The 10986-nt window shown below is 35.1% G+C and overlaps 6 protein-coding genes across 6 annotated transcripts; 3 read left to right on the top strand and 3 right to left on the bottom strand.

The window, feature by feature from the left end:
* Positions 1-62: 62 nt before the first annotated feature.
* Positions 63-875, top strand: EV154DRAFT_464151 (high mobility group box domain-containing protein; the record flags this gene model as incomplete). Its single annotated transcript, XM_051597655.1, has 4 exons — positions 63-243; positions 317-497; positions 549-607; positions 663-875. Exons 2-4 carry the CDS (start codon positions 317-319, stop codon positions 873-875), a joined length of 453 nt encoding a protein of 150 aa, XP_051457977.1. The 5' UTR covers positions 63-243.
* Positions 876-884: 9 nt separating this feature from the next.
* Positions 885-3164, bottom strand: EV154DRAFT_507748 (methylenetetrahydrofolate reductase-domain-containing protein). The gene is made up of 6 exons (XM_051601476.1): positions 3017-3164; positions 2308-2952; positions 2076-2240; positions 1866-2015; positions 1373-1738; positions 885-1304 (listed from the first exon to the last, which is right to left on the bottom strand). Exons 1-6 carry the CDS (start codon positions 3101-3103, stop codon positions 1149-1151), a joined length of 1569 nt encoding a protein of 522 aa, XP_051457976.1. The 5' UTR covers positions 3104-3164; the 3' UTR covers positions 885-1148.
* On the bottom strand, positions 3075-4143 carry EV154DRAFT_507744 (small nuclear ribonucleoprotein Sm D2). The gene is made up of 4 exons (XM_051601475.1): positions 4078-4143; positions 3747-3960; positions 3573-3678; positions 3075-3505 (listed from the first exon to the last, which is right to left on the bottom strand). Exons 1-4 carry the CDS (start codon positions 4080-4082, stop codon positions 3486-3488), a joined length of 345 nt encoding a protein of 114 aa, XP_051457975.1. The 5' UTR covers positions 4083-4143; the 3' UTR covers positions 3075-3485.
* Positions 4144-6032: 1889 nt separating this feature from the next.
* EV154DRAFT_481202 (uncharacterized protein) lies at positions 6033-6571 on the top strand (the record flags this gene model as incomplete). The annotated part of the gene is made up of 2 exons (XM_051598378.1): positions 6033-6153; positions 6198-6571. 2 exons carry the CDS (start codon positions 6033-6035, stop codon positions 6569-6571), a joined length of 495 nt encoding a protein of 164 aa, XP_051457974.1.
* A 605-nt stretch (positions 6572-7176) lies between these two features.
* Positions 7177-7942, bottom strand: EV154DRAFT_221364 (uncharacterized protein). Its single transcript, XM_051594426.1, has one exon. It carries the CDS (start codon positions 7680-7682, stop codon positions 7263-7265), a length of 420 nt encoding a protein of 139 aa, XP_051457973.1. The 5' UTR covers positions 7683-7942; the 3' UTR covers positions 7177-7262.
* Positions 7943-9883: 1941 nt separating this feature from the next.
* On the top strand, positions 9884-10956 carry EV154DRAFT_507736 (trehalose-phosphatase). The gene is made up of 2 exons (XM_051601474.1): positions 9884-10087; positions 10150-10956. Exons 1-2 carry the CDS (start codon positions 9995-9997, stop codon positions 10522-10524), a joined length of 468 nt encoding a protein of 155 aa, XP_051457972.1. The 5' UTR covers positions 9884-9994; the 3' UTR covers positions 10525-10956.
* Positions 10957-10986: the final 30 nt, after the last annotated feature.

Genomic DNA, 10986 nt, shown 5'->3' with positions numbered 1-10986 from the left:
TTTTTTTTTTTTTTTTTTTTGCTCGGGTTTAGAGAAAGGGGGTAAAAATAGAGGGAACGAATACAATGTGGGCAAATCTCCAATATGGAAAAAAAATAGCGGGTGACTGGTATAAAACGGTCAAGTGTGCAACAACAAAAAAAATAATTTTTTTTTTTCATAGGTATTTCCCCCCTCCCACTCACACCTTATATTCATTTTCTTTTTTTTTTTTCTCTCTCTCTTAAAAAATAAAATAAAAAGGCAAGTTTAATTTTTTTCTAAGGAGTAAAGATATAAACGCGAAATCTAATACTCTTCTCTCCTTTTAATATAGATGGCTAAAGAAACTACCAAAGTCACTAAGCGTGCTGCTGCTCCTAAAGTAGAAGAGGATAAGAAGAAACGTAAGGCCAAGAAGGATCCCTCTGCTCCCAAGCGTGGTTTATCTGCATACATGTTCTTCTCTCAAGATCAACGATCTACCGTTAAAGAAGAAAGTCCTGATGCTACATTTGGTAAGACATAAACATTTATTTTTTATTTCTTTGTATTCATCCGTTATCTAGGTCAAATCGGTAAGATCCTTGGTGAAAAGTGGAAGAGCATGACAGACGAACAAAAGAAGGTAAAATTACATTTTGGGACAGTTATATATTCCCTCATTAACAAATACTTTATAGCCTTATGTCGACAAGGCTGAAGCTGATAAGAAGCGTTATGAAAGTGAAAAGGCTGCTGTAAGTAGACAAATAGGATGGCAAAATAATGGTTTTTTTAAAACTCATCTTTTTATATCATTATCTAGCTCGCATAAATCATACAATCCTCCAAATTTTATACTCTCTGCTATTAAGACAAAAAAAAAAAGAAAGTTTTATATATCTCTTTATTAATAAAACAAGAAAAAAAAAAGAAAAGAAAACCCCATTTTGTTAGAAGAGTTTGAACGCGTTTTTATTTTGATCACACCATTTATTATTATTTAGAAAGCATCACATCAAAAAGAAGATCTGGTTGTTGAAAATCATTATGGACCACATTTACAAGCCAGTACTTTTGTCCAATCGTATTTAATAACTTTTGACTCTTGCTGTTAGGTGGGTATTGTTCCTCCCATTCTCTCCATAAACCAAAAGCATCATCCTATCCTATTTTAATATCTCTCTTTATCTGTCACACATTTTACTTTTCTTTACCTTCCATGCTTCAAAACTAGCCTTTTCAATAATGGTGGGCTGAATAATCTCCTTACCAGGGAAAACACCCCACGTTACAGCATTTTGTGCTTCATCCGCATCCGACACGTTTGTAGAGAAATCACCCTATATAAAGTAAAATTAATTTTTCCTTTTGTTTGTGTTAGTGCCCTAATATTATTATTATGTATTACCTTTTGATTCGTAGCGTAATAAGTGATCGACTCATCTTTACGCAAACGCTTCAATAAATCTTCAATACCATCCTCTGCCACAAAGAACTCGATAAATGCCTTTTGATAGACATAACCACCTTTAGGTCCCCAACCGTACACTTCATCCAGACTAGACGCACCATTTACTGCGGGTTGTGAACTCACAGTCCAATAACCGCGCTGATTGATTTGGCATAAACGTTGACAAATAGCATCACTCTCTGTCTGAAGTCTTTCCTCGCACCAAGGTAAAGATTCTAATTCGCCCTTGATATACTTTACAAATAATTGTCCAATGTCTTCTTCGGTCTCTGGTAGTCCCCATTTAATAATCGCTTGCGAAGTCTATATGCATGTATATATTAATTATTATTATTTTTTTAATCTAGTCTATAAAGGAGTGGGCACAGGGAGAAAAAAAAAAAACTTTCTCTCTCTATGATGTGAATTCAGTGTAGAAAAAATACTTTACAGGTAAAATTTGTCCAGAGCTATGGGTAGTTTGACCATAAGCGGGTGAGCGTGAATCACCATATCTTCCGTTAGGAAATTCATCCCATAATTCAGCACGTGCAGGATCGTGAATAGGAGCCCAAGGAGAGACTTTGCTAGGTTGAATAGACTTTATCTGATTTAGTTACAGCTATAGTGACCCTTTTTTTTTCCCCTTTCCTTTAATTACCTCGCTTGCCTTGTGTAAATGCAAGGCCTCTAAAATGAGTCGTGTAGATCTTTCTAAATTAAGTGTGGAAATATGGAAATTGCAGATACCGGCTTGTTGATGTAAATATTGAATCATCTCCACCGCAAGGTGGACACCATATTCTTTTACCTTTTGATCATCTGCCTAAATCATAAATATGTTTTAAAAATTTAAACATATTTAATCAGTTTACTATTCCATATATACTAACCTTAATTTCATCTAAATCGTGCATGACTTTGGCAGGCACTTTGACATTACACAAATTGATCATGCGACGGAAACTTTGATAGGTAGGAATAGGCATAATACCGGGAACGATAGGAGCATAAATACCATGTTGACGACACTTTTGAATCCAAGCAACACATACATCGGCGTCATAAAACAATTGAGTCATGATGAAATCCGCACCAGCATCGACTTTTTCCTTCAAATGTAACATATCTTGTTCCTTGTCAGGACAGTCAATATGACCTTCTGGGTAACCAGCGACACCAATACAGAAATAATCCTTGTATTCTTGTCGAATGTATTTCACAAGATCAATGGCGTGTGAGAATTGAGAGTCAACGGGTGTCCAGTATTCATGACCACGAGGAGGGTCACCACGCAAAGCCAAAATGTTACGAATGCCAGCTTCTTTGGCTTGCTTTAAGGCGATATCAATCTTGTCCTTACCCATATTGGTACAAGTTAAATGCATTAATGTGTCAAGACCATAAAGACTTTGGGCTGTAGAACAAAGTTCCAAGGTGCGGTCATGGGTGGATCCACCTGCTCCCCATGTACACGAAATAAATTCCGGTTCTAATTGTGACATGCGCCCGAGACGATCGATAAGATTAGCAAAACCCTATTCTTCCCCCGACCTTCGTCAGTCTTATTTTCATGCATTTCCTTCTTTTTTAGGGTCTTACCACTTCGGTCTTGGGAGGGAAATATTCAAAAGAATAAGCAATTTGCTTATCCTTTTGTGCTTGTTGAATCTTGTCAATGATTTTCATTTGGATAATAGAAGAAAGAAGGAAAAGAAAAAAAGAAAAAAAAAAGTAAGCTTTTTAAAGTTGATGGGCTTAATTATTATTAGTAGATGTGACTTTTGATGGGGTAGATCAAAAAAAAAACGGACTGTAAATCATCCTTACTCATGGGATTTGCTTACACAACTTGATAACATCGGCATAATATATCTTCCCCTTCCTTTCAGCTCACACACAAAATGCAACATTCTGTCATTCTATATACACTTTTTTCTTGCCATGTTTTAAACCTTGATTTCTCATGCAAAATAACGTGTACGCGCACAATAATAAGGTCTTTTTTCATATTTTATTTTTATTTCCTTCCTCTCTTTCTCTCTCTTTCTACGATTGTATAATTTGTTGTTTAAACGGTATTTCTGAGGACTAGAATAAATAAATAAAAAATGTTAGTCTATGTATGAAAGAGTGACATGCCTAAAAGTCACTTTACCGAGAACAACAGTATCACCACGAAGAAACATTTTGCTAACAAAACGATCCTTGTTCACAGGCTTAGCCTTGGAACCCTTTCCACTACGAGGAGTCTCTGTCCACATCTGAAATAAGTAGGTGTCAGTAATCATTGCCTTTTTTTTTTTAATGAAGCAATAACTTTTTTTTTTACCTCCTTGACATTTTCAAGAACCATGTTACAATGACGATCAAATGCCTTGACACGAGCCAAAAGCTTATGGTTATTACGACAACTGATCAAAATCTGATTGTTATTTTTAACAGATTGTTGTAAAACGGAAAGTGGTCCAGTGTTGAATTCAACTTCTTCTTGTTGACGAAGTTCCTCCTCTGTCATTTCGGATCTAGGCTTACTGGCAATAGCACTAATATTATTATTATTATTTTTTACGTGTTCAATGGAGAAGAGATAGTTAGTTTTCTCATTCTTTTCAATTGACATTTCTCTACATCCGTGATGCTTTTCCATCCGTGCACTATACCTCATGTTTATTAAAATGTGGTTAAAATGATTTTATGACAATAAAAAAACAAAATTTTCCATTTTAGCCCTCCTCCCTCTCACAAAACCACGTACACTGCGTCGCGAGTTGAAAAATGACGTAGACCCAACACTTTTTTTTTTTTTTTTTTTTTTTTTGACTACAACTCGGCTACATATCAGATGTGGTTTACATTGAATTAAACATACAAGATGTATGTCAGTAAGCTTTAAAAGTATTTGAATATGACTTACAAAATCAGTATCGAATTGAAATCCATTTTAAAGTCACGAAAGTAAACAAATGGTATGAAATTGTATTAGTTGCTGAAGGCTTACCTAAGCTTGCATATATTATTCACGCATGTTGTTTATTATATGATTACATATAAATTATTTAAATTTTACACATCTCGGTTTATTTTCCCTCGCCAAGTATAAAATACTCTTCAATAGATATCAAGTTTTTATAGTGAATGCGGGAGTGTGAGAGGAGAGGGGGTTGTGTTCATGTTCGAACGTTATCAATTCATTAAATTCATTCTTGTAATTGGCAAAGATCGCTAGTTAGTAGTAGCAACATTGTTACATATCATACCTGACATATTTAACCCGATCGACCCATATTGCTATTTGTCTGAAAGATATTCATAATGCGCGTGAAAATAAAACAGATGGGAGAAGAGTTTAATATAAACAAACATGTAATACAGTTTATTTCCAATTTCGTCCTGATGGTGAACACACCCAAAAAGATGGCTGATCACTTAAAGTAAAATAGAGCGGATACTTTTGTTAGACGTTTAGTATTTACTCAAACTGAGTGTTCAGACATTCAATAGGTCATGATTTTAATCTATGGCTTCCATACGACGAGGCTTGATTTATTGTTACTGTCGGTGTAAATACTGCGAATTCAATGATAAACAATTATTCACGTGTCGGTAGGATTACATAAAGCAATCAATATATGCGCCGCTATTCATTTATCAGTAAACAATGATCTCATCTTGACATAAGCCTGTTCTTGTTTCTCATTCTTATAAAAATCCGCACCTACTCCTTTTTCTCTCTCTCTCTCTCTCTCTCTTTCTTTTTAACCATTATTCTATACCCTTAATAAAACGTATATCAGGTTTACAACAAAAGGTTAGTTTATAACGGAATATTTCTCTCGCAAGTAATCACACGAACATAGATAAAAACAGATTTCTTTATATAGCTACGAAGAGTTGTTTCCTGGCTGTTACGGGGCATGGCGTGATATCATGGCTACGTCTAGTCACTACTATAAGGTGTGTACTTTAAGACCTACTCGCGTCATTAGGACATGTTCGCGACTTTATTGTAGGGCTAACGTAAGTTACATATCATTTGTTCTAAAGCGTGTTCACTTGTACTAAAATGAGTCTGACCGCATTATAAATGAATAGTTAAGCCATGATAAAAAAAAGAAACTTGATCATCACTTCTTCAAAACTTGAAGAAGCGTTCAAGTTTCAATACTTGAATACAAGGAGTTCTTTTGGTATGCTGCGCAATTATTCAAAAAGTGTGTATGCTAATTGGAAACATTTATTTTTTATTAACAATTTTACTGACGCTCTATAAATAGTTCTGTGACAGATACCAACGAACTACCAGCATCTCAAATGAAGAAAAAGATACAATCATACACGATTTAGCTCCGTCGCCTGTTCGAGAGGAGTATGAATCGAATGTGGAGGAGCTACTTTTTCTTCGAAAAAGTACTCTGATGATTCCCCCCGAGTTCTTTGTCCTAAATGAAGCCTTTCTTCAGTTTTTTTCACTTGACTGTGATTACAAGACCTTGCTCAAATCGGATGTTTGCAGTTTAGTACTGGAAACCAAAACTATTGCCTAAAGAATATACGAGACGAAAAACTTGTTTAAATGCATGGATTCGTACTCTGTGATGATAACCGATGGATTTTTATGCACCATTTAGAAGCATACTATCATGACAAGTCTATCGACACTGTGGCTCAAGCCATTAAACATGATCCATACTCAGGGTCGGTTTCGGTGCTAATTCAAAATTTCAAGGAAGGAAGTGGTTTGCGGAACGACTTGCGAATCAGGCACCAAAAAAAAAAACAGAAATCATTGCCACAGGCGTTTTTGCTAGCACCTCCAATGAACAAGTTCAGTCATTTCTCTGGGTAAGGCTACCCTGTAATGTTTGCTCTGATGTAACAAAATTGATTCTTTTATCCCTGGAATGTATCGTACTGTCCAAGCCTTATATTCGAATGCTACAAAACTACTGCAAAAGAGGAAGCATGAAGGCATGGTGTTACAAGTCTGCATATTTTTCGTCAATCGGTTTCTGCAAACCAAACCAATTGGAGCTATATCAAGACGAACCTGTTGTATTTGATTTGGCTTGTTCAAAACTTATCATTGTAACAATCATCAGAACTCCTGAAGATAGAATTACTCTTGGATCCCTCCGAGTACTGGAAGAGCCTTAGGTTTGTCAAATTCACAGGAAAAGACAATACAATACAAGCCATTTTTTTCTGATAAGATGAAAGCGAAGCAAAAACAGATCAAATACCAAGAAATTGCTAGTCCAAAATACCTTAAATAGGCAGACAGCAATTTCGAACAATGAATTGATGACGCTTTATGGCGGTAAATATAAAGTTAGAAAATTGTTTTTTTCTTTTTTTTAAAAATGAGCTTGTGAATTTACTTGTAATTATCTTTGAAGGCTCTCTTATGTACAGTTACATTCACTAGAAAGTTTGCAGATACCTTTGCCGTATTCAGAGATATATGTGCTAAATCACACATATAGATTGTACATATAATAAATTCATATCTCATCATCACTGATAAATGATAGCTAAATCATGATCAGGCATAAAAAAGGAATTCGTTAAAGCCGGTCACTATTTTAAAGTGTCACGGTATCGTAACACCAATGTCCAAACTTAAGACATGTTATTGTTATTATTTCTCTATTGACTATGCGTAGCACTAATTGTCCAATATAGATATTGTTATTGATAGCATACTCATATTGTTAAGAGTAGTATCCTCAGCCTCGTCCATTCCAATTATTATAAATACTCTTTATTTTTCCTCTTCTTAAATCTTTAGTTAACTTTAACATCAATAAACTCTGACAAGAATTCTAATTGATCCTATTGTTTTTTTCTACCTTTTTTTCTGCAAAACTATCCTCTTTAAGCCTACTTTTGCTACAATATAGAGACCGATTGACGAAAAATATGCAGACTTGTAACACCATGCCTTCATGCTTCCTCTTTTGCAGTAGTTTCGTAACATTCGAATACAAGGCTTGGACAGTACGATACATTCCAGGGATAAAAGAATCAATTTTGTTACATCAGAGCAAACATTACAGGGTAGACGTACCCAGAGAAATGACTGAACTTGTTCATTGGAGGTTCCAGCAAAAACGCCTGTGGCAATGATTTCTGTTTTTTTCGTGCCTGATTCGCAAGTCGCTCCGCAAACCACTTCCTTACTCGCAATTTTGAATAAGCACCGAAACCGACCTTGAGTATGGATCATGTTTAATGGCTTGAGACACATCATCGATAGACTTGTCATGGTAGTATGCTTCTAACTGGTGCATAAAAATCCATCGGTTATCATTACAGAGTACGAAACCGTGCATTTAAACAAGTTTTTCGTCTTGTATATTCTTCAGGCAATGGTTTTGGTTGCCAGTAAACTGCAAACATCCGATTAGAGTAAGGTCTTGTAATAACGGTCAAGTGACGAAAACTGAAGAAAGACAAAGACCTCGAGGGAATCGTAAGAGTATTTTGTAAAAGTTTTCTTGAAAGCAACTCCTCGAGAAGTTTCTCGTGCTCTTCACGAACGAGTGATGGAACACGAATATGTTTTAAATTAGCTTTATCCTGGTCTAAATATAGTGCCATATTCCCAAATTTGGTGCCAAAATAGGACCTAGAATACCATCAGGCTTGTATATGCTATCAAGACTGTAAATACCATCAAGCCTGTCGCCAACATAGAGTAGATATACGCAAGGTTGGTGCTTTAGACATATAGACATAATAATAGACAAGAACCACTATGGTACATTATTTGCGCATGTTATTATATGATACATCACTATATACAACCTTTTGGATTCATATCATCTTGTCCAAAGCTCATTACCATTGCTACAAGTAACGATATATCAGGGTCTAAAATGGAAGTAAATAAAAAAGATTTTATTTTTATTTTTTATTTTTAAAAAATAGTGGATGAAATAATAAAGATATCTTGTAGTCAAACGTAGGATGAAGATAGAAAGGGGAATAATAAACACTGATTTAAATTGCCAATATTCTTCATGCAGTTACATGAAGTCTTCCTTTTATCAATGTTTTTCATATTATTGAATTAAATATCGATAATAGCTTTGTTTTATACCCTTTGATTTTTTTGAAGATACTTCTTCAACAATGCTAAATATCTGATCTACATAAATGGCCATCGTGCAGCATGTTTCCTATCTAGGGCTTTTGTATGATCTCACAATAGAATTATACCGCATATACAAAGAGAGAGTCACTTTGTACAATAATTCTATTGCTAAAGCTTGACCCACTAATGAAATTTCTGGTAAACTTCCTTCCGACCTTGTCTAAAAAGGTCAACAGATAAAGATGACGCTGATTAGACTCATCAGTCAGAAATTACTGATCCTGCAGTTTCTAAATTATTAGCATTATATTAAGAATGCTATTAATATCATTATCAGTAGTATTATACCGCATTCATACCGAATGGTGTCAGCAGCCTTAATTCCTTTGTGCACCTCGTTTTGTACCTGAATTATACTTGATTCCCAACACTTTTCTATGAACGATAATTTTAAATAGAAATAATAAAAGGGCCCCTATGTATCTTATTGCTAGAAAAGAGCCATGCCAAAGATGTCACTTCTGATACGTTCAAACAATAAAAAGCTTGCCAAGACTAAGGGTAAAAGAAGGTCGGAAAAAGTTATTCCTGTCCTGTGGATTCAAAGAGGGACGTGCACTCCTTCTCGAATATTCAGAAACGCGGGATGAGGGCCAGATTAGTTTTGAAATTGACGTGTTAATGTTTCAATTTTTTTTTTTTTTTTTTTTTTTTTTTTTTTGCTTTGAAATGCTAATAGCACTATACGACTTTATGCTGAACAAATAAGCATTTTTATATATTTATTTAAAATAGTTATTTTAAAAAAGTTAAATGAAATCTACAATTACCATTTAAGGACCAATCGACAAAAGGGTTTTCATTTGTCGATAAAATAATAATTTGGGTAACCGACCCTTAACACAAGCCTGACTGTATCATGTTGCTAGATCGGACGGATTTGCCAGATTTGGTTTATCTTTTTTTTTTTATCGGTGGCATATTTATAAAGAGATCGCATTGTGTGTTTCTGTGCCATTTTCAAGTCTTTTCAATGTCTCCTATTGCTATCCAACTCCCAGCAAAAAACCCAATGTTTTTAAACAAGCGCGTCATATTAGTAGATTCACTTTCAAATGAACAAGAGGTGTTGAATTGTTTTCAATGGTTCCTGAAAGACTATCCAGAATGGGACCGACATGTTCTACTTGGTTTTCTATCCAATCATTCTAAACAGGGCAGGAATGTTTACTATTTTGAAAAGAAAAGCTTTGATGCACTTGTTCCTATTGCTGCTGTCCAAATTATTAAATCTAATCAATATCTTGAATTGATCGATGGTAACCATAACAAAATCAAGCTAGAAAATATCACGAATTACCATGACAATGCCATATTACTTAATAGTGCTTTAGTAAGTATTTTATTTTAAAAGCCCCTTGGAAAAAAAAAAGCGAAAACGCACTTTTTTTCCTTTTTCTTCGTTTATCTAATCTAACTTTATGATTTCACAGTTCACTCAACCTTTAAACACAAGTGTACTACTCAACGCTTACAAATCTACACAAAAGCGTTTATTTTTGTTCGACTACGATGTAAGTACTTCATGCAATTGACTGTTTACGTCTTCGGAAATTGACTTGTCTATATCCAAAAGGGAACTTTGACGCCCATCGTAAGTAACCCAGCAGATGCGCAACCCACCGTAAACTTATTACACTCTCTTGATGCTTTATGCAAAGATCCCTGCAACACCGTTTGGATCATCTCTGGCCGTGATCAAATGTTTTTAGACACTCATCTTGGAAAAATTCCACGCTTGGGTTTAAGTGCGGAACACGGTTCGTTTATGAAAAAGGCAGGTTATAACGATTGGATCGACATGTTGGCTGATGCAGACATGTCTTGGAAAGAGGTCGCTTTGAATATTTTTGAAAAGTATACACGCTTAAACCCAGGCACCGTGATTGAACAAAAGAAATCCTCCATCACTTGGCATTACCGTAATGCCGTTAATACAGACGAGGCGTAAGTTTCTATTGAATAACTGTACCTGTCTTATCTTTTTAATTTTGTTGTTTGGGTACTAGTGAAAAGCAGTCTGAATTATGTCATGCCGAATTGATCCAAATTCCTGGTGTAGATATACTTGTTGGAAAAATGAATTTAGAAGTTAGATCATTGTTAGTGAATAAGGGTGAGGTGGTTAAGCGCATCAAGCAGAAGCAAGCTTCCGATTTCATCATGTGTGCCGGCGATGATCAAACAGATGAAGACATGTTTCGTGTCCTTACAGATGATAAGAATGCTTTTTGTGTCTCCGTCGGTCCCTTATCGAAAAAGACATTGGCCAAGTATTGTGTTGAACATAGTGAAGATGTCGTCCATATCATTGGTCAATTAGTTAATAACAGTACTTTATAGAATTCATCATTTAGACATAATAAAATTTAATGCTCTCCAATTTATTATTATTGAGATAAAACTACATATT

The sequence above is a fragment of the Mucor mucedo genome (assembly GCF_025094135.1).
Source record: "Mucor mucedo strain NRRL 3635 chromosome Unknown EV154scaffold_42, whole genome shotgun sequence".
Taxonomy (NCBI): domain Eukaryota; kingdom Fungi; phylum Mucoromycota; class Mucoromycetes; order Mucorales; family Mucoraceae; genus Mucor; species Mucor mucedo.
This window is presented reverse-complemented; position numbering and strand designations above follow the sequence as displayed.

What these genes read in the sequence shown, in the direction of transcription:
- EV154DRAFT_507736 (XM_051601474.1), top strand. Translation starts at nt 9,995, where the DNA reads ATGATTTCACAGTTCACTCAACCTTTAAACACAAGTGTACTACTCAAC. An exon ending in TATTTTTGTTCGACTACGAT is followed by an intron (nt 10,088 to 10,149) that starts GTAAGTACTTCA and finishes TATATCCAAAAG; the next exon opens with GGAACTTTGACGCCCATCGT.
- EV154DRAFT_507744 (XM_051601475.1), bottom strand. An exon ending in TTCTTGAAAATGTCAAGGAG is followed by an intron (nt 3,679 to 3,746) that starts GTAAAAAAAAAA and finishes TACTTATTTCAG; the next exon opens with ATGTGGACAGAGACTCCTCG. An exon ending in TGGTGATACTGTTGTTCTCG is followed by an intron (nt 3,506 to 3,572) that starts GTAAAGTGACTT and finishes TATTTATTCTAG; the next exon opens with TCCTCAGAAATACCGTTTAA.
- EV154DRAFT_507748 (XM_051601476.1), bottom strand. Translation starts at nt 3,103, where the DNA reads ATGAAAATCATTGACAAGATTCAACAAGCACAAAAGGATAAGCAAATT. An exon ending in ACGATTTAGATGAAATTAAG is followed by an intron (nt 2,241 to 2,307) that starts GTTAGTATATAT and finishes TTTATGATTTAG; the next exon opens with GCAGATGATCAAAAGGTAAA. An exon ending in ATTTACACAAGGCAAGCGAG is followed by an intron (nt 2,016 to 2,075) that starts GTAATTAAAGGA and finishes AATCAGATAAAG; the next exon opens with TCTATTCAACCTAGCAAAGT.
- EV154DRAFT_221364 (XM_051594426.1), bottom strand. Translation starts at nt 7,682, where the DNA reads ATGACAAGTCTATCGATGATGTGTCTCAAGCCATTAAACATGATCCAT.